We start from the raw sequence: 22,094 nt of genomic DNA, 5'->3' as shown, positions 1-22,094 counted from the left end.
TACTTGTAATGGCTTCTTGAGCCCCATCAGAGAATGAGGAAGGCCTGGAAAGAAGTTAGTCAGAAGCAAGATCAAGCTGGGAAAATTTCAGAGGAAGTCTGAAATCCTGAACTGAGAAGGAATGTGGGAGGAAATTACAGAGAAGGACAAGATGCTTCATAGGTCACTCCCTAGATGGGGCATGATTCCCAAGTGGGCATGAACATGGGTGAGGTGTGGACAGAGAGAGCTTTTGGGAAGTCAGAGTGATGAAAGCATTGTTAACAAGCTCCAGTGAGAGGGTGGTGTGAAAACCTGTCAGAGGAGTGTAGGTGATAAAGCAATGATGTATGTATTAGCCTGCTTGGGCTGCCATGGCAAAACACCACAGACTGAGTGGCTTGCACAACAGAAATTTATTTTATCACAGTTCCAGAGGTTAGAAATCCAAGATCAAGGTGCTGTCAGGGTTGATTCTGGTGAGACCTCTCTTCCTGGCTTGTGGACGGCTGCCTTCTCTCTGTGCACATTCAGTGAGAGAGAGAGAGACAGAGACAGAGAGAGAACTAGTGTCTCTTCCTCCTCTTATAAGGACCAGTCATATTAGATTATGCCTTACCCTTATGACCTAATTTAATCTTAATTTCCTCCCTAAAGAACCAATCTCCAAATATAGTCACATTGAGGGTTAGGACTTCAACATATGAATTTTGGAGGAAGACAGTTCAGTCTATAACAGTATCCATTGTAGCTCTTGTGAACTGTCTTTGAGGTGAAGTGACTGTCCTCTTGGAGGAAAGAAAGGACACTGATTGAGGGCCTGCTGAGTGTGTCATTACTGATTCATAATCTCCTTTGACTCCTGCACAATCCTGTCATGGGAGAAGATTGAGGCTTGCAGATGTTATGATCACCCAGATTGGAAGAGGGCAAGAGAGCATTCAAACTTTAATTTTTAAGCTCATGCTGCCTTCTCACTGGAGGGAACTTCAGCGTGAAATCTTGCTGAATTTCTGGGACTGCATCTTTAAACCCGGAACTGCCAGGAAAGACTGCTTGGCAGGCTCATTAGAGGGTCCGGAAGGGTCTCTGAATAGGGAAGTGACTTGATCAGAGTTGTGCTTTGGAGAGGTCATGTGGGTGGGGGAGACTGGAGAGCACCTCGAAGCCTGTTAAGAAGCAATGACAGCCTGTACAAGGGCGATGTAAAAAGTGCTAGCTGCCTATGCCATTGTGAAGGCAGAGTCAGGGTTTTGTAAATGACTGAGTGGAGGTCATGGGGCAAAGCGGGGGAGGTCGGATGAGGCCAAGGTGAGCGACTGGAGAACAGTAGTGACCATGATAGAAATGAACTGAACCTGGGCTAATACCCCCAAAGCTCCCCTGGCCCCCATTCCATCAGATGGTGAAGGGCTGCCTCAGGAAAGCCTACAACTGCTTAAAGCCCACTGTCCCCCTTTGGGGGGATCTTGGAGAGAAATTCTTGAACTTAAGGTTAATCTAATGCAGTTAATCATTACTGGTAATTATGCTCTTAATAGTATAACATTAGGCTTAATAATTTATCAAGTGAGAGATGATAAATGAAAAAAAAAGATAATGTGTAATGACAGGCAGGCTACATGCAGAAGGGAATCCTGATTAAAAGTGAACTGTTATCCCCACCAAGCTCTGAGGAGAAGGAGGAGGTGGATGTGTTTAAACAGCCTGCTTTCCTCTCAGTTTCTCCTTCTTCTCCTCATCCTCCTCCTCCTTCTTCTTCTTCTGCATCACAAAGCATTTTACTGTTTGTGCTATAATGAGGATGAAATGCAGTCTAGAGCAATAGAATTTTTACACAATGAGAATTCCACTTATGGTCAGAGCCAATCGTTATTTACTTCTTTATGCAAAGCTTACTGGGTCCTATTCTTTTAACAAAGGCCAACATGCATATGTTGTACAACACACTTTAAAGTACAGATAACAAAAGATTAAACTCTTAAGCAGCAATAATCAAAGTACACGGTTTCTCTTCTTAATGAATGACGTCTACCCAGTTACTAAAGTCCCGAATCTAGCGGTTACCCTTGATTACCCTTTCCCCCATTTCCCACATCTGATACATCAACAGGGCTCATCAGCTTTGTTTCTAATATGTACCCCAATCTCTATGCTTGTCTTTGTCTCAACTGCCACCACCTGGGACCAAGCCGCTATCCCCTGTTACCAACAGGCAGCAACTGCCTCCCACATGGTGTTTTGTTTTCTCTCTTGCCCCCAACACTACACTCTCCACATGCTTGAGAGCAATACTTTAAAACAAGTTAGATCGTTTCCCTCTCCTGCTTGAAATCCTCCAGTGGCTTCCCATCAAACAGAGTAAAATCCACACTCCTATCCTGGCTTGCTAGGACCTAAGTGATGTATCCCCTCCCAACTTTCCAGCCTCATCTCACACCACCCACCACACTCCAGCCACTCTGGTTTTTTTCTGCTTCCCAACCATGATGACATTCTCACTTGGGCGGGCAGTGGGGGGGTGGTCTTTGCTTTGCTGGAACGCTTTCCCTCTGATCTCAGCATGATTGACTTCTTTTATCATCTTGATCTCAGCTTAGAGGTCACCCCACAGAGGAACCTTTCCCAGACTAAAGCAGTCACTCTATCTATCACACCTTCTCTATTCTCTTCACAGCACTTAACCACTCTCTGATCTTTTTGTTGTTGGTGGTGGTGCTTTTCATACAGGAATCCCCAGTGTCTAGAATGGCACTTAACACATTGAGTAGGTGCTAAGTTAATATTTGTTGAGTGAATGAATGAAGACACTTACACCACTGTCTCCTCATCATTCTGGAGACCTCCTGGCCCGGCCTTCAGAGATCTCCCTCTCCTCTGACTTAGCATATGGCACTAAGCACTCACTGTCTTATATCAAGGAACAGTTAGGACAGTTTCTTGGAGTAATCTGCCTTTTGGGAAATATGTGTTTTGTTCCAAATTTGAACCATATTAGGGATATTAGACAAATAACTACCAGCTCCCCCAGTTGCTCAGCAAGACTGGGGATAATTATACTAGTTTGGTGATCATCAAATGTTGTTATGCCTTCTCCTCCTGGGTACAGAAAAGCTCTAGAACTTTTTGGAGTTCTCTTGGACCTCAGAGGCAGTTGAGTTGATGGTACAGTACCATGATTGGTCAGTTCAAAATCCCTCTCGTTTCACCTGATACTTTCTCCTTCATCTCCTATTCAAAAATCCCATTCTCCTTTCCTCGCCCAGCCTTCAACTCTTGGGTATTTAGTATATGTCCTTCCAATTTGTCTTCTAACCTATGTTTTTAGACATATGTATATCTTTGAAAAATGCAGTGTTTTGTGCATGTATCCATAGGACCTTTGTTAAAAAATAAAAATACTATATCGAGGGAATTCCATGGCATTCCAGTGGTTAGGACTCCATGCTTCCACTGCCCGAGGCCTGCGTTCGATCCCTGGTTGGGGGAACTAAGATCCCACAAGCCGCGTGGTGCGGCCAAAACAACTACTATATTGACTTAGAGAGTTATTATTATTAGCATCTCTTGTTACTTGGGAGCTTATGGGATTACAGAATTTAACAGCTAAGAGTCACTTGGAAATTATTGACTCTACCCCCTGCCTTCTTTGACAAGTGACAAGTAACTGACGTCCAGAGGCTTCCTTTTAAATGATTTCTTTCAACAAAACTGTCCACATTTCCTGAGATCCTGTATTGGTCAAGGTCCCAAGTCAGGAGTGCTGGGGGACACAGAGATGAATGGCACAGGTCCTGCTCCTGAGCCCTCAGCCGCTGTGGAGACTTTCAGCGGAGGCCGGTCGGGCTGTGGAGCTTCCCGTGCCTTCTTGACTGTTGCGCATTGGGCTCACAAAGCACTCAGAGATCTGATTTGGGGATACATCCCACGACTCCTTCCCCAGTCCTCTCCTTTTTATCTTTGCTATTACCCAAGCCCTCACATCTGCCTTCTGAACCAGTGGTCCCAGCAGACTCTAGCATAGTCAAGTTCCTGGCTGGCCTCTGCTCTTTCTTGTCCTTCTCTTGGATGACATGTCTCTTCTATCTTTGGTCCACCCCTGAGTGTCCTGGTGAAGCATGGAGTTCTCACCTGACCTTCTCTTTGTGTTTCCAGATTGGAGCCTCTCTGTTCGCCAGTAACATCGGAAGCGGCCACTTTGTGGGACTGGCGGGAACGGGAGCAGCTGCAGGCATCGCCACTGGGGGCTTTGAATGGAATGTGAGTAACATCAGAGACACTGTGTCCTGGAGCTGGAAGGATCTTTAGCTGTCAGCCAGCTCAGTCTACACTCAGAGATGTTCTAGATGTTAGAGAACCTCCCAGGGCCACCTTGGAGTACAGATGGATGAGGGGCACAGCTTCAGGAACCCCAGGGTCCTGCTCCCCTTCCACCACGAGAAATCACTGATTTGATGGCGATAGTGTTCCTTTCTTCTTTTAAAAAGCTAACCCTTCCTGTACCCTTTCAGCCATATCAGAGGTTTGGAAATACCACCAGATTTCCATTATTATTATTTTTTTTATTTTTAAAAGCTCTCTAAATGGTATTTTACTCCTGTAAACCAGGGAAAAGGCAAAAGGAGCTGTGATGTCAGTGGGCAGCCCCCCGGGTTCCTCTCCACTGTTGCCCAACTGTTGTTCCTGTGGACCAATCAGGCGTCAAAGGCCTTCTCCAAGCACTGATGGCCACTTAGGGAGTTGTGCCCAGAACCCAAAGAGAAAATGCTGGGGCAGCAGGATGGGCTAAGGTTCCTCCTGGTTTGACTCCACCTCTTTTTTGGTTTCAGGCCCTTTTTTTGGTGGTTGTGCTTGGCTGGGTGTTTGTCCCCATTTACATTAAGGCAGGGGTAAGTATTTGCTCTGTTATTATGTAATATATATTTCCTGCTGGCAAATATCTGTGTGAACTTGGTTCTCCTGGAGGGCAGAGGAGACTTTCTGGGATAAGAGCCTATGACTTGGCTTTCTTTCCTGGGTTATAAAGTTCCTGACTGCTCTCAGGGGCATTCAACAGATCTACTTGGCCACGACTTGTCCCTCTAGGAAGCCCTCCTAAACAACCTCACTCTATTCAGCATTGAAAGCATCACATCCCCTCGGTCTGGGGGAATACTTGCAAGGCACTGTCGTGCATTTGCACATGATACGTAAGTGTCTGCCTCAGCCCCTGGAACAGAAGCAACATGATAAAAAGAACCATATTTTCCCTTTATTTAAAAACATCATGCTGAGCATGCATCTGGTACTCAACTACCAAATGCATGCTTGGTCTCTTGACTAAATCCCTGACATTTTACATAAGAGAGCTTTAGCAACATCTGTCCATTGAGATATAATGAGCACCTACCATGTGTACGTCTATACATTAGGAGCTGAAATCAATAAGAAAGAGGCACAGGCAGACTCTGCATCTTCTGGAGGCTCATGGACTGCTGGTGATACATGTCTGATTCCAGGAGACAGCAGGCTCAGGGTTGAGGACACGAGACAGAGTGTGGTTGGAATTTGCAGAAAGGAACTGGGAGAGCAGTTGAGCTGGCCTGCAGCCACAGTCCTTGGCAAGGCTTATGTGCAGAGCAGGGTGAAGCACACACCCAGCCTGGACACCTTTTTTGGTGCACTGAAAAGGTACTAACCTGGTTATGATGGCTTGTTCACAGAAGGTGCTTTGTATAGGACTATCTATCTATTTATCTATCCCCTCCTCCTTCAGGGCAAGGATCTGCCTTCCTGGTTATGTGCAGGCATGTGTTCATTAAAAAAATTGTTTATTGGGCCCTTCTATGTCCTGGGATGATACCGAGCTGCCTCTGCAGTGGTAGGGCATGTGGGATTGAGATGAGCAAATGGATGGAGGATGGGGACATCTGGCCACCTCGCAGACTTCTCTGACCAACGAAGGTTAACCCTTGATCATACCTCTGACACCGGGGTGGATGCCTCTGCTCTGCTTGCTCTGGGCCTTCTGATCACTCAGACTGGCAGTGACTGCCCTTCCATCCCATGCAGGTGGTGACGATGCCAGAGTACCTGCGGAAGCGATTTGGAGGCAAGCGGATCCAGGTCTACCTCTCTGTTCTGTCCCTGTTGCTGTATGTTTTCACCAAGATCTCGGTGAGTCCTCTGCCCTAGGGGCTGAGCACTGGCTGTCTCAGAACCTGCCTACCCTCGCTACTCAGCACATGCTGGCCCACCAAAGGGCAGTGCTATATGCTTCTATTAACTCGGTCCCTTAGGCCTTTTTGCTTCTGAGGGTAAAGTCCTATTTCACACATCAAGGAGTGAACACATGGAACTCCTTATCCTCTACTGTGGGGAAGGCTGAAGACATAAATGGTTCAAGAAGGTTCAGTGAAAGCTGTTCTTAACAGAAGATTAAAAGGGAGTTAGGGATGCCTGAGGGCTGGCCCCGACCTTAGAGGTAGCTGTAAGCCTTTATGCCCTGTCAGGGTCAGAATCTGGCTCTAAGTGACATTTCTGATGCGCTTAAACATGGACTGTCAGTGGCAACTCTGGAAGGGACCTCAGAGATTCCCCCTCTTCCTTCGTGGACAGGGAAACAGAAACTCTGGGGATGGAGATTCTTGCTCAGGAATAGAACTCAGACTGCTGGCTCCAGCTCACTGTCCTTTTCACTGCACAAGGCTTCTTATATTCGCTCAGAATCAGCTCCCTGGGCCTTTAGTTGCTAACCCTCCAGGGGATTTTTGCTCTCTCTGAACCCAACCACTGGGGTGGACCCCCTTCCGTTTAGCTTGCCTCCCTGCCAACCTGGAGCTGCAGGCTCCAATATACAGAGTTGAGATTTCTCAGGGATTGGCTGGCCATTGGGGGTGTGTTTGAAAGCTGTGCAGAGCTCTTGGCTGACCCACTGGAGCAAGACTTGAATTCCTTCTTTACTTCTCTTTTCCTTTCTTGAAAATGTTCAAGTCAACTCATTTTGATGGTAAAACAAAACAAAGCGAAAGACCCAGAAAACCACTGAAGTTCTGAGATATATTCCCCCTGACAGCCCAAAAGATGGCAGGAAGAAAAAAGTCTGCTTATAGGTCTTTCCTGGAATTTTTGTTTTTAATCCCTAAGGAGATTGTCAGTCTGATAAAGGTTAAAGCGACAGTGGAAAAAAAAATTTTAAAGAAGGAAAATGTGAATAAAGAATAACAGAAAGAAAATAGGACCTTGGTAAGAAAACTAAGAGAATAATGGGAGGAAGCATGGGGTTGTGGAGGAGCTGGGCTTCTGCTCTACTGCTTGCCAGCAGTGACCTGGGGCCAGTAGCATATTGCTTTACTTCTCTGGAGCTTAGCTTCTTTGTGGGTAGGATGGGGATAAAAATTCGGCCTTGCCTACCTCCCTAGGTGGTAGTGAGGATCAAATGGATTTTCTTGAAAACATGAAGCGTTTGGGGGATGTAAGATATGATGATGATGAACATGAGAACCATCGATGCTCCACATAAGAAGCTCCCTGGATTGCTTCAGCACCCTAACCTAGCTAGAGAAGAAAGCTATATATTCTGGATACTAGGTCCTTATCAGATATATGATTTGCAAATATTTTCTCCCATTCTTTAGGTTGTCTTTTCACTTTCTTGGTAGTGTCCTTTGATGCATAAAAGTTTTAAATCTTGATAGAGTCTAGTTTATCTGTTTTTTCCTTTTGTTGTTCATGCTTTTGGTATCATTTCTAAGAATCCATTGCCAAATCCAAGGGCAGAGAGAGAAATGGCATTTTCTGTGCTCACGTAGGAAGTGGTTCCAGCTTTCCCCCTTAGCCAGCAGTTACAAAGTACTCAGTGCTCTATCAGAGGAGTTATCTCATTGACTATCATCAATTTTTCTCTTTTTCCTGTCCTTCCTCATCTAGCACCAAAGGTGAGATTGGACCAATCTCAGCACTTGTAAAAGATCTGCCCTGTCTGAAATCTGAGTCGGTTGGATCTGAAGTGACCCTTCTCCTCTAGTTAGGTAGGGTAATGAAAAAATAGCAGCTCGTGCTTTTATTGCCCTGATTACTTAAAAGTGAGAAAACAACAATATTAGATAACATTTTCAATTTTTTTAATATTGGAAAATTTCAAACATACACAAGCAGAGATAGAATAGTATAATGAGTACTCATGGACCTAATTCTCATCACTTGGCTTTCACAATGAACAATATTTTGCCATTCTTGGTTCATCTCTCCCCTTCCACCTTTTTTCTCCAACAGTATTTTAAGTCAAATCCTAGACATCATGTCGTTTCACTGTAAATTCTTCGGAATGCACCTTTAACTTTTAAAGAACTTAACCATTGTGCTATTATCATGCTTAGCAAAATTTATAGTAATTTCTTAATTTAAGTAGTTTAATACCTGGTCCATATCCAGATTTTCCTGATTATCTGAAAAATGTCTTCTTACAGTTGATTTGTTTGAATCAGGATTCAACTGGAAACTACACATTGTATTTGACTATTGCTTCTTTAGAGGAAATGTATATATATCTTCAGCCTACCACAATAATTTTTCCCTTTTATATTATTACTTTCTACATGCATACACTTTTTTTTGGACTGGGTTGTCTTTTTTGATGTTGAGTTGAAAGTGTTCTTTATATATTCTGAATACTAGACCCTTATCTGATACATGATTTGCAAATATTCTCCCATTCTGTAGGTTGTCTTTTCACTTTCTTTCGTGTCCTTTGATGCACAAAAGTTTTAAATCTTGATGAAGTCTGATTTATCTGTTTTTTCTTTTGTTGCTCATGCTTTTGGTGTCATTCCTAAGAATCCATTGCCAGATCCAAGATCATGAAGATTGAATGCTAGGTTTGTTCCTAAGAGTTTTATAGTCTTAGCTCTTACATTCAGATATTTGATCCATTTTGAGTGATTTTTGTATATGATGTGAAGTAAAGTCCAGTGTTCCCAGAACCATTTGTTGAAGAGACTTTCATGTCCCCACTGAATGGTCTCAGTGGGAACATGTGCTCCGGGATTGGGCTAATAGGGCTTTGTCTTGGAGTTGGGACTGACACCCAGCCTTACTGCTCCCTCCCTGCCCAGCTTCCTGACATAAAGTGCTACTGCCCTTGACTGGTGCCTGTGTGCTTTCCCTGCCTATGTGATGATTCCATCTCCTTCACTTTCTCCTCCTTTCCTTCAGGGTAGTTTTTTTTTTTTTTTTTTTTTTTGCGGTATGCGGGCCTCTCACTGTTGTGGCCTCTCCCGTTGAGGAGCACAGGCTCCGGACGCACAGGCGCAGCGGCCACGGCTCACGGGCTTAGTTGCTCCGCGGCATGTGGGATCTTCCCGGACCAGGGCACGAACCCGTGTCTCCTGCATCGGCAGGCGGATTCTCAACCACTGCGCCACCAGGGAAGCCCCTGGGGTAGTTTTTAATTACAAGATGAAAACCCTGGGCATTTCAGTCTTATTTCCTTAGAGACTGGTGTGCATAGCCTGGACTGGGAGTTGCTGGGAGGGGTAGAGAAATCGGGTGTCCTGAGGGAGGGAAGGTCAGGTGCAAGAGGAGAAAAGGAATGTAAGTGGGAGGGTGGGGAGGTGACCCTGGCACTAGTGGAGATTGGTGAGGGAACTGCTCCTTGCTCCTTGGTTCAGCTTGTGAGGTAGCACCTGTCTACTAAGCATGTAGAGGAGGGCACTGGGATTCCCTTTCTTGGAATCAAGCCTTCTCCAAGTCCACAGTGCAGGTGGGTGAAAGTCTGTTGGCTGAGCTTTGCCCTTGGAGCTGATGTAGCAGTAGTCATAAAAATAAGGTTATTGCTCAACCTCTTTGCCTGCCTTCCCAATCACCTCACCTATTGTTCAGGTTACTGATTAAACCTCTCTGGACTTGGGAGCCCCCAGGTACCTGAGGGGCAGACTCCCTCAGCTCAGACCCTGATGGAGTCCATCCCCCAGCAGTTGGCTTTTTCTGAATTTTACTTTTGAACAGTACTTAGTATGGTCTGCCCCCTTTCTGTGTGATTTCTGCGGTTCCTTACTGGAGGCCTTGCCCAATGTCCTACCAGCTCCACCTGCCGCCCAGAGCCAGCAATCCCTTGAATAATGCACATGAAGGATGATAGCTGCCTTTTATTTGGTGCCAATAGCTTTACTTAGTCTCCAGTAGGGGCTTAACTTATTCCATCTCCAGTCCTCATAAGAGTTCTGTGCAGGTGGGGATTTTTATTTAATTTTCCACTTGATGGAAGAGAAAACCGAGTCTCAGAGAAGTTAAGTAATTTGTCCCAAATCACATAGCTAGTGTATTGCAAAGCCAGGACTGGAGTCTGGGTCTCTCTAGTCCCAGTGTCTGTGTTCTCACAATTCTGCTCTGTGCTTGGATGGGATGAAGGCATAGGATAACAGGATAGATCACCTAGTTCTATAATCTATGCTCCCATTTTACAGAGAAGAGAAGGGGCTTTGTGGGGTTAAACAGTAGCAGAACTAGATTGAGAAGCAGAGTCCCTGATACTGAATTGAAACCTTTTGACATTATGTCCCCCTGCCTTTTTTTTTTTTTTTTTTTTTTTTTTTTTTGTGGTATGCGGGCCTCTCACTGCTGTGGCCTCTCCCGTTGCGGAGCACAGGCTCCGGACGCGCAGGCCCAGCGGCCATGGCTCACGGGCCCAGTCGCTCCGCGGCACGTGGGATCTTCCCGAACCAGGGCACGAACCCGTGACCCCCGCATCGGCAGGCGGACTCTCAACCACTGCGCCACCAGGGAAGCCCTCCCCCTGCCTTTTAAGTCCAGTACAAACAAGTCAAAATTCAAGACCTTGGGGAAAATTAAAATAGCCAGTTAAGTGACCTTCCAATTTAAATGAGTTTCTGAGAGTAGGATTTGAGAGGACTGTGAAGGGAGAACATCAGCTGCACACTCGGTGTATAATGGATCTGAAGGTGGGACATCTAGGCAGTGGGGAAGGGCAGGGGAGGGTCAGACAGGCAAGACTTTGTAAATTTGGCTGACTTCAGGTTCACCATGGGTCACAGAGCATGAAATCTTTAAAAGAATTACACTGATATTGACTGTACTTGCTAGGAGCTCACATTAAGATATACGAGTTCAGGGCTTATGAAAAAAAGGAAAGAATTGTCAGTTAACAAAGTAAGGTAATAATGTATTTACATTGCACACAAACAGAGATTAATCACTATTGTTGTGTGTGGGGGGAGGCATGGGTAAGAAGAGAGGAGTGGCCTTGTGATATCCATGTCCAGACAGGGAACAATCAGGGACCTACCAGGAAGGCTTTGGAAGGATGCAGGGATCCAGTGGGCATGTAATTGATAGGGGAGAAAAAGTGAAATGCATTTCAGGTGGAGAGTCCCAGATGTGGCCCAGGCCATTGAACAGGGGTGGTGTGGAGTCTTGACTATGGCTGCCATCACGTGGCTATGTCCTTTTGGTTTCTGAGACCCAGACTTGATTATTCCTCCATGTAATCCTGAATTTTATAGGCTCCTTCCCACCCCACTCCACCCCAGCACCCTGCCTTACCAAGTTCCGAGAAGCATTCTGTTCTGTAAAATTTCCTGGCATTATCTATCTTATTCAAATGTACACAATCACTTGAGATAAAGCCTCAGATTTATGAATTACATGTGATGACCAAATGTCCCTATTTATATTTCCTGGGGCTATTATCACAGATCACAACGGTAATAAACTTTTATAGCAAATATGCTATCTGTTGGATCCTTGGGTGAAAATAAGAGCTTCGGAGCTTGCTTAAGTTTTGAATGCTTATCACCTGGTTCATTCACTCACAAGTGGAAAGAGAAATTTGAGTAATGGGGCTCTCCATCTCAAACCTCATTGCCAGGCAAGATCTACTGGGTGCTCAGATACAACTAGGACTAGAATGGGCAGCAAATGCACACATGTAAAATCCCAGGATTTCAAACATCAGAGCTGAGACTCAACAAACTACCCAAGGCTCATGGTCAGAGACTGTTACTCTAAGAGGTTTTCCAACTGGATCTGTATTTATTGTCCCCTGTGAGTTCCATGGAGCTTGTTCAGCCAAACTTTCAAAGTGGTGGGCTAAATCCAACTTCCTGTTTCTGTAAATAAAGTTTTATTGGAACACAGCCATGCCCATTAATTGATGTATCATCTACGGCTGCTTTCATGCTTCAACAGCAGGCAGTCTTGAGCAGGTTGGAAAGAAACTGTATGGCCTGCAAAGCCTAAAACATGTATGAAGTGAGCCTTTACAGAAAAAGTTTACTGACCCCTGGTCTAGAGGACCATAATTGTTTAGTTCACTTCAAGCTACTTTTGCTTAGCAGCACTGGGGAAATTTGCTTGTTCCCTTCTTCCCTCCCTTCCTCTCTGTTCCCCTACTTCCCTTCTTTCCTTCCTTCTTTCCTTTTTTTCTTCTTTATTAAGAGCTAAGAGTAGTTTAGAGAAGGAGCAATCTGAGATGAGCTGTGAAATAAGTGATCTCATAGGATTAGGGGAGAGTTCTTTTATATCAAAGCTGGTGGTATATTCCCTATCCAGTCCCTGATTTTTATAAATCAAAAAGTAATGAAATGCTTCAAACATACAGTAAAGTACTATACTAATACCACCACCAGGATTCTGTAGATCTAGACAGCTTATTATTTTTTAAAAAAGAAATAAAATGACAGATAAGGCTTATCTATACCCTTTTGACCCTAATTCCTTCCTTCTTAAAAGGTAAACACTATCTTGAACTTGGTATGTATTCTTCTGGTCTATTTTTTAATACTTTTACTACATAAAGTGTGTATAGCCATATATCCATAGGGAATGTATTGTGTTGTTAAATTTCTGCTTCTCTCACTTTTGGAACTGTAAGAAAAGTGATGGCATTTAAGAAAATCTGGAGGGGAAAAGCACCCATAACCCTATAACTCTAACATAGACATTTTCACATTTTGGCTTTGCCCATATTGTGTGCTTTCCTTTAACGAGCTGCAATCAGAATATGCAAACCATATCATGGTCATTCTCCCCCTTCTTAGTATCAAACTGTAAACATTTTCCCATATTCCATCTTCATAATTATTATTTTTTTAGGGGACATGAAGTATAATTGTTGATATACAAATTTAAGCCAGCCACCTAAAAATCCTCTGGTGGACGAAAGGCTCTCAACAGTGGTCACTTTTGGGTCTAGTGATAGAAGTGGGACCACATTAACTTTATAACATATAACTTTTTGTGCTATTGTTTTTTATATCATACAACATAATTATTTTATTTTAAAAATAAGTAAACAACATTTTTTTAAATTAAAAAAGACCTTGCTCTCTGCAAAAAAATGTTCCAGAAAGGAAGACCCTGACCTTTCAATGTTGTGGGAGGGTCATTGGATTTGGAGACAGAAAACTTGCCCTTGAGCAAGTCATTGACTTTTTCTCTCTCATCAGACAATTTACTTGTCCTGTTACCTTGATTTGAGAATCAGAACAATGTATATATCTAAAAGTCCTTGGTCAACTGTAAAATCCCCTAAATATGGAGGAAAAAATACTGTAATGATGTAAGGAAATGTTTGGGCACCTAGGAGACCCCAAGACAGATGTCAGAGCACCCCAGCTAACATAAGCTTAGCTATGGTGTCCCCAGGCACATCTGCTGGCTTTCAGGGTTCCAAGCACAGAAAGAATTTATTACTGAAGTTAAGAATGACTCATGGGAGGAAGCATTTGTTCTAGGTTTCTTCAATTCATGAGGGAGGTTTCCTTGGAATTCTTTATCTGTCCTGTTAGCTGGAAACAGAATGCATATCATAAGAACAAGATTTCGATTAGCCCAAGACTTCCCATAAGTCTTTATAGACTTTGTTTATAGCATTATTGTAGGAGTTGTGAGTTACTTATTTGTGACTAATGATGGTAGGGCAAATATTAATGAGGGTATCATAGTCTACTATGGCATGTTGTCATAAAGCATTACAAATTAACTACTCTGGAAAGTAAACCAACCAAGGGCATTTTAAAGGCAGTAGCAGCCTTGGAATTTTTTTATAGCTCACTTATGCTTATTAGCTAATCCACTGAATCTAAAGTGTGCACATTTAACAGCATTCCAATGAATGGAACCCCTTTAACTGAAATAACTTTAGTGACAGTACAGAGGCCTTGGAGGGGAGGCACTGGCATTGTGAATACTCATCACAATTTCAGGTGGCCCAGAGTGCAGGGTCAAGGAGGGGTGGCCATTTCACCCTTAGTGAGGCTAATGTGCAGCTGGGGGCTCTTTCTTCCTCTTCAGCTTTAGCTGCTGCAGAGGGCAAGGTAGAAGATGTCTCAGACCTGGGAGGGGAATGCTTTCCTCGGCTGCAGGTCTTTCTCACTTCCAGCCACTGAGAATCACAAGCCCCAGGAGTCAGAGCTTTTCACTTTAAAGATGAGAACACTGAGACACAGAGAGGCAAAATGTTTTATTAAAGGTCACTCAGGCCTATAGTGGCAGCACTGGGGTTAAAACCCAGGTCCTCTCGCCACCAGCCCTGAGGGTGGGGGTCTCTTCCTAGGTCACCATCTCTCTCCCCACCTCCTGGGTCTGCCTTTCTTACTCTTCCAGGGAAGACAATGACAGTAGGTCCCCTGGGACTAGAGGATTTTTAGGGAGCTAAGGCACTAGGTCCTCAGGAGGGCCAACCTGGGGGAGGAGGCCAGGCATTAACACAGAAGTTTGGAGTTGATATGAGACGAGCTCTCTCCCAACCAGGAGGCAGGGAATAGGAGATTTGGTTGGTGGGGACCTGAGCCACTGCAGGGACCGAGGAGCTGTAGGGAGGTGTAGAGGGAACGATAAGAATCGAGTGGAGATGCAAGGGTGCCCTTCCTCAGGGCTCTGACCGGGTGGCCCTTTACCTGCCCTGAAATGTGTTCGGTTTTATGCAATAAAACAGCCCTTTGTGGCATCTAGGGGAAATCAGGTTCTTTTGCATCTAGAAATTTGAAAACAAAAAATTCACCACGCTTAATACTGTCATCGCTTAATACTGTCCTGGTAGTATTTTGGAGATGACATGAACGTTCATTTTGGGTGACTCCAGTGCTCTCTGTTGGTTTAAATTAGCAATTGCACCATCCAGTCAAGTAGAAGGTTCTTTATGGAGCTAAATGAGGCAGGGAGAAAAAGAACTGCATCAAGAACTGGTGAATTCAGGGGTGAAGAGGGAGCAATTCTCCCTAAATTTACATGAGATAATCTAGATAAAACCACCTATCAGCAAGCCTGCCACACAGAGGTTAGTGGTGATGCTCTGGTTGTGTCTGAGTCAAGATGGATCCCATTTGGGCAGAGGAGATAAAATTATGATGTTGCTAACATCTCTCTCCACTCCAGGGTGAGGTGGGGTTTCCCTCTCATGGACTCCATCCCTCAAACTTGCTTTTGGGAATAGATCAGATAAACCTTTTACACTGAGGTGAAAATGAAGGATAATAGCTTAGAGCAGCAGTCTACAAAGTGGGTTGGGAGGAACCTCAAGGTGTTAATAGTTGTTCCTTGGCAAACAGAGTTCCATAGTAAAATAGGTTTGTGAAGGGTCATTTATTATGTTTTCCTCCTGGGGATTCACAGTATATTAGAGGCTCAGAGAAGTTGTGTGGTAAAGAAAGTGCCTTAACTTTATTTAATCCAGTATTTCACAGACCTCTTTGACTATGGAATTCTTTCTTTTTTAATCATGTAATATCTATTATCATCTTGAATAAATCTTGTTGGGAAATTTAGGAATAGAGCATGTCTCAGGTGTTCATATCATTTTTTAAATAATCAATTAATTAATTAATTCTTGGCTGTATTGGGTCTTTGTTGCTGCTCATGGGCTTTCTCTAGTTGCGGTGAGTGGGGGTCACTCTTTGTTGTGGTGTGCAGGCTTCTCATAGCAGTGGCTTCTCTTGTTGCGGAGTACTGGCTCTAGGCGCATGGGCTTCAGTAGTTGTGGCACATGGGCTCTAGAGTGCAGGCTCAGTAGTTGTAGTGCATGGGCTTAGTTGCTCTGCAGCATGTGGGATCTTCCTGGACCAGGGCTCGAACTCGTGTCCCATGCATTGGCAGGCAGATTCTTAACCACTGTGCTACCAGGAAAGTCCTCCTTTTGTTTTTTATTTTTATTTTATTGTGGTAAGAACACTTAGCTTGCCCTCTAGCCTCTTGACAGGTTTTGAGTGTATAATACGTATTGTTGACTAGGTACGATGTTGTATGGCAGATCTTTAGCGCTTATTCATCTTACTTAACTGAAACATTATACCTGTTGATTAATAACTCCCCCTTCTTCCAGCCCCTGGTAACAGCCATTCCAGTCTCAGATTTTATGAGTTTGACTATTTTAGAAACCTCGTACACATGGAATTGTACACTACTTGTCTTTCATATTCTCAACTGGGGATAAAAATATGAAACTCTAATTGTGGGAGTTCAGCCAAAGGGCAAAGGGGTGTGGACCAACGTGGGGCCTCGGAAATCACAGGCATCGGCACTACTTGGGAGTCGGCTTCTGCTAACCCCTCCAAGTTCTCCTCCCTGTCCCTGCCGCTGACGTGCCTCAGCCAGGCCCCGTGCACCCTGCAGCCAGAGGCCTCTCTCCCCCCAGCCCCACCTCTTCTCTCCTTCCAGGCAGACATCTTCTCTGGGGCCATATTCATCAACCTGGCCTTGGGCCTGAATCTGTACCTGGCCATATTTATCTTACTGGTAATCACTGCCCTTTACACAATCACAGGTGAGTTCCCTAGAATGACTCAGCCCAAGCCCATCTTGGGGTTAGGCACTTGTGAAGACGTGGCTTCTCCTCTCAAGGAAGAGATCCACCCAGGAAACAGTTTGAGGAAACAGTTGTACGTGGCCCCAGAAAAATCCAGTGTTGGTGGGAACAGTCAGGACAGTTTCTTACAGGAGGTGGGGCAGGGTTTGGCTTTGCAGGTTGTGGAGAGAACTTGGCTGAGTCAGGAGAAGCAGGGAGGGAGTGCCAGGCTCGGGGAGAGGTGGGAGCAAGGGAATGGAGTCAGGAATGGGAGTGGCAGGGCTGGGAGAGGGTGAACAAGCAGATGAGTTTGGCTGGAGGAGGGGCATCAATGGGAGGTAGCTGAGGGTAGGGGGTATAGACGATGCTAAGACCTGATAGTTCAAGTGGGATCACAGTGTGGGGGCCTTGGAAGCCAGACAGAGGCCTTGGATTTGATGTGACAGGGACTGGGAGGAACTGTAGGGAGGAAGGGAGGGAGTGACACACAGAGACCTTAGAGGAAGGCTCCAGAGGTGACCGGAGAAGCTGGCGGCACTAGTGACCATGGGGCACCTTTGCAGAGGTTGCTCTGCCCAGTTTGGGGGGCCAGGGCCAGCGATGGAGCTTGCTGCCCAGCTGGAGCCCCATGGCGCTGGGGATAAGAAGTTACTCAGATGGCCTGAGAGAAGAGAGAGTGGACTGATTTGGTTATGTCCCCAGACATCTTGTAGAGATGTCAGCTCTTTGCTCTTCCCTGCCTTTGTTTGCGCAGATGCTTCTCACCATAGCCATTTCCTGGCTTAAAGCGGTCACATCAAGCTCTCCGTCCTCAAATAGGGAGAAACATTCTTTCCCCAAGGCCTTCCCAGCATTTCTGTGAAAAGTGGAGATACTGGAACATGCTGGGTGACAGACCTCTGTAACAGGACAAGGGAGGGAAGGAAAGGAAGGCAGACTGAGGGGTGCAGAAGGTGTGCAGAGGGAGAGGAGTGGGGGTGGGGGTGAGGGTGGGGAAAAGAGGTGGGCTGACAGGTTGCCCTCCTACCTGAGGTGAGATGCCTTGTCTCGTTTACTTGCTCAGGGGGCCTGGCGGCTGTGATTTACACGGACACCTTGCAGACGGTGATCATGCTGGTGGGGTCTTTTATCCTGACTGGGTTTGGTAAGTGGGGCTGGGGCAGGATGAGGAGGTGGGGAGGCAGAGGTAGATGCCCAGGGAGAAAAAACGAGTCCAGCTTCCCTGCCTGCTACTGTCCTAGACAGTGAGCTGGGTATGCTCTGCTCTGCCCAGGGGAGTAGACTGGCCTAGACTGGCAGTCACTGTGGGTGTGCAAGGGACACCTTCCCTAGCCCTGGAGGTTTCAGGCTGAGCCTGGCCCAGAAAATACCTGGATTCCTTGCTGCCCTCTCTAGACAGTCTGGGCCAATGGGCCCCAGTGTGGGCCTCTGATGTCACAGAGAAGTCTTCTCTCCACAGAGAAATTGGACAAAAAAAAGGATAAGGCTAAATATCTATTAGGCTGAATATATTTAAATGTTGCATCTTAAATCTCAGATTATGTCATCTACATTTTGATGTTAAATGTCCTTTCTTTTATGAATTGACCATTTTCTTATTTATTTCCTGATTTGGTAAAATTTAAAAAATCAGCCACGAAGTAAGTCAGAAAGAGAAAAAAATTACTGTATGCTAACACATATATATGGAATAAAAAAAAATGGCTCTGATGAACCTAGGGGCAGGACAGGAATAAAGACGCAGATGTAGAGAATGAACTTGAGAAGACTGTGGGGGTGGGGGTAGGGGGAAGCTGGTACGAAGTGAGAGAGTGGCATGGACATATATGCACTACCAAATGTAAAATAGATAGCTAGTGGGAAGCAGCCGCATAGCACAGGGAGATCAGTTGGGTGCTTTGTGACCACCTAGAGGGGTGGGATAGGGAGGGTGGGAGGGAGGCTCAAGAGGGAGGGGATATGGGGATATATGTATACATATAGCTGATTCACTTTGTTATATGCAGAAACTAACACAACATTATAAAGCAATTATACTCCAATAAAGATGTAAAATAAATAAATAAAATCAGCCACTCTGTAGTCCCCGTCCTCCCAGTTTTGAAATTTTATTTGTCTATGAAATCCTAAGGACAAGACTGGAAATAAATAGAGGTACTTGTTATGGGAGGACATAAAATGCTATTTTATTTTTAAGGGGGCCCATGCTCTTTGTGTGTCCTGTGAAGCCTCTTATCCTCTCTCTATGCTACGTTTTCCAAGAGCTTCCATTTGATTTTCCCCGGTGTTCCTCAGGGGTCTGGAGCAGGGGAAAGGAATGCCTTATTCTGCAGGGCAGGGGCTGGAATGCCTTATTCCCACAGCCAAGAGGTGGCAGGGCTCCAGACTTCCTCACCCATTCTCTTCCATCCCACCACACTGCTGGGACTGGGGGACTAGTCTGTGTCTCTGGGTCTGTGTCCAGAATCTGAAAGGCCACTGCTGATAGCAGGGGTTGAGGGGAAAAACAGAATCTTTGAATCTCGTTCAAAAGCAAGGTCTTTCTTCTAATAATTCAAATACTTTCCCTTTGTAAAGAAGTTTATGGTTGGAGTACTTTCACAGATTGTTGCTTTGGACCTCACAGTAGCCCCCTGAGGGGGCTGGGCAGGGTTAATAATCCCATTCTATGGATGAGAAAGCTGAAGCCCAGAGTGGGACAATGACTTGCCCGAGACCCCACAGTGAGGGCTCTGGCTTTGTGTTTCTCAGGCATCCACAGAAAGAAACTGCTATGAAGAGTTGAGAGTTTCAGGATGTTGGCTTATGTTACCACTGTTTTCCAGCTTTTCACGAAGTGGGAGGGTATGATGCCTTCATGACGAAATACATGAATGCCATTCCAACTGTGATTTCTGATGGAAACACCACCATCAAGAAAGAATGCTACATCCCAAGGGCTGACTCCTTCCACATCTTCCGAGATCCTCTCAAGGGAGACCTGCCATGGCCTGGGCTCATCTTTGGGTTGTCCATCCTCGCCCTGTGGTACTGGTGCACAGATCAGGTACCCACGCTGGATGTGTGGGGAGGAGAGGGTCTTCCCCAGGGTGCTGCAGAGACTCCTGTCTGCCTGTGGCTTGTGGGGTTGGGAAAGGTAGGGCAGGGCTCATGTGGTCTGAGGGCTGCTGAGACTTGGTGACATCGGAGTGCCAGGCCAAAGACCCGGGATGGTGGGGGAAGCTGGGGTGGTTAGAGCCTGTTGCGGGGTCTCTTGCCTATACCTCTCCCTCACTGGGCTTTCCCTGGCAGGTCATTGTGCAGCGGTGCCTCTCGGCCAAAAACATGTCACACGTGAAGGCCGGCTGCATCATGTGTGGGTACCTGAAGCTGCTGCCCATGTTCCTCATGGTGATGCCGGGGATGATCAGCCGCATCCTATACACAGGTGATGCCTTCTGCTGGACTTGCCGTCCTCTCTCTTCCATTTTCCTGGCTCCAAGTCACTTCTAAAGCCCTGTAGATCCCTGTTTCTTTTTTTCTGCCCTCTTCTTTTCTTGCCATGATTACCAAGCATTATTGTACCCCCCCACCCCAGACAGTGAGCTACTTGAGGCCATAGCATGTGTGGAGTTGTGTTCCCTGGTTCTTTACATTGGCAATTATGTTTCCCCTTTTGAAAATTCTCTGAAGTCATGACATGCCTCCAGCTATAGCTTCTTCTAGCTAATATTTACTTATTTTTTGCACTGTCTTCTCCCCAACCCCCAGGCTATAGTAGTGTGTATGATGCCCTTAATGTCAAAGGACTGCAGCCAGTCTCTAACTGCCTGCTGCCCTGTTTCCTGGACCATTTCTTTGAAGGGGCCCCGAGCCTTGCACTTTGCTATCCAGGGTGTTAGATTCTTCCTTGGACTGTTTGTGGCCTCTCCTACACTTCCGTTTGTGTGTGATTTTTGGTCAGCCATCATAGGTCCAAACTGTTTCCTGGAATATAAAATAATGGCAAAAAGAGAGCACCACAGAATGAAAGTTTGGTGAGCACCTTCCAGAATGAAGACAAGACAGTCTGGGGGCACTTGTTGCCGTTGGCTACATGCTCCTAATAGTGCTTTCACCCTCCTATACTGGCTCACCTGTCATGAGAAAAATATATCTAACTGAAGATTTTAAAGTATAATGTATATAACACACAGACAAATATTTGAGATGGTGCTGTGATGATTCGGTACTATATGGGGCAGCACTAAATGACCTACCTGTAGTAGGTACCTAATAAATGCATGTAAATCTGAATTCTATAGAAGTTTTTAGAACTTCCTCCAAGTCTCTAGATCATGTCGCCTTCCCCTCCCAGGTTACTGCCTTTCTATTTCTAGCCCAGATTTTCCACATCTGGGAAGTTATACCCCACATTCCTCCCACTGGGGAATTCCCTTAGTTGTCTAGATGTTCAACCCTACTTGCAAGAGCTGTTGAAAACAAACCTCAAAATTAGGAACCGCAAGTTACTGTGATCTTCAGGAGAAACAAGAACACAGTCACTGCTGAGCAGGGTAGCTAGCTAAAGTCTGAGGACCATGCCCTCTCCTTTCCTACGTAAGCATTTCTTTGCTTCTCCCTCATCTGCCTAGGAACTGTCTTTCCTCCCCAGGCAGAGCTTGGGAATGGTCAGGACCAGCAGGGCAGGGGGATGGCATGGAAGGGCTTAGTGGGAACTGTGCTCTTTGTGGAACCATTTCAGGGCCATGGGCAGGAACGTCCTGTTTGAAGCCCTGTCTTAAGAAGGTGAATCACGGAAATAGTTCCCGGATGTCTGCTTGCTGACATGACTCTTCATCTCTCCTCAGAAAAAGTTGCCTGCACTGTCCCCTCGGAGTGTGAGAAATATTGTGGCACCAAGGTTGGCTGTACCAACATCGCCTACCCGACCTTGGTGGTGGAGCTCATGCCCAATGGTGAGAATTGTCCCTGCTGGCAGGGTCTTTCTTGGGAGGCTGATTGGGCTTGGGCTCTATCTACGTAGCTGTCTGTGGACCTTCTGGGGCAAAGCCGTTTCTGAGCCTGGGGTGCTTAGTAGGGAAAGCCTCATTCCGGGCGTCCTCAGTTTTTGAGCAGGTCTTGCCTTAGTAGGGAGGAGACATCTGGCTTGGTTGGGCTCTATGAGTCCTGGCACTTGTCCATCAGTCAGGCATGGAAAGGAGATGATCTGAAAACATGTTAGGGTAAAACACGACTTTTTCATGCCCATCTAGAAAATCTTTTGATGCTCTCCAACAGACATTAACATGAGGCTTGTACTAAATGGAGTTTTACCTGGAGAATGAATTGACTTCTAGGCTGTTCCAAGGGAAAACAT

The 22,094-nt window shown here is 45.6% G+C and overlaps 2 protein-coding genes across 13 annotated transcripts in view; one reads left to right on the top strand and one right to left on the bottom strand.

Annotated features, from left to right (window-relative positions):
• Positions 1 to 22,094, bottom strand: part of LOC131742384 (zinc finger protein 280B-like) — a 152,196-nt gene that overhangs the window by 66,348 nt on the left and 63,754 nt on the right. The window lies entirely within an intron of this gene.
• SLC5A1 (solute carrier family 5 member 1) overlaps positions 1 to 22,094 on the top strand; it is a 58,637-nt gene that overhangs the window by 20,235 nt on the left and 16,308 nt on the right. Inside the window, exons 3-10 of the mRNA XM_059040189.2 lie at positions 4,135 to 4,239; positions 4,809 to 4,868; positions 6,031 to 6,135; positions 16,630 to 16,735; positions 17,820 to 17,900; positions 19,582 to 19,802; positions 20,048 to 20,183; positions 21,586 to 21,693. Of these exons, the coding sequence (XP_058896172.1) occupies positions 4,135 to 4,239; positions 4,809 to 4,868; positions 6,031 to 6,135; positions 16,630 to 16,735; positions 17,820 to 17,900; positions 19,582 to 19,802; positions 20,048 to 20,183; positions 21,586 to 21,693 (922 nt within the window). The remainder of the gene's footprint in view (positions 1 to 4,134; positions 4,240 to 4,808; positions 4,869 to 6,030; positions 6,136 to 16,629; positions 16,736 to 17,819; positions 17,901 to 19,581; positions 19,803 to 20,047; positions 20,184 to 21,585; positions 21,694 to 22,094) is intronic.

Source organism: Kogia breviceps, chromosome 15, assembly GCF_026419965.1.
Source record: "Kogia breviceps isolate mKogBre1 chromosome 15, mKogBre1 haplotype 1, whole genome shotgun sequence".
In the NCBI taxonomy this organism is placed as follows: Eukaryota; Metazoa; Chordata; class Mammalia; order Artiodactyla; family Physeteridae; genus Kogia; species Kogia breviceps.
The sequence above is the reverse complement of the archived record's forward strand: the minus strand, read 5'-3'. Positions and strand labels throughout refer to the sequence as shown.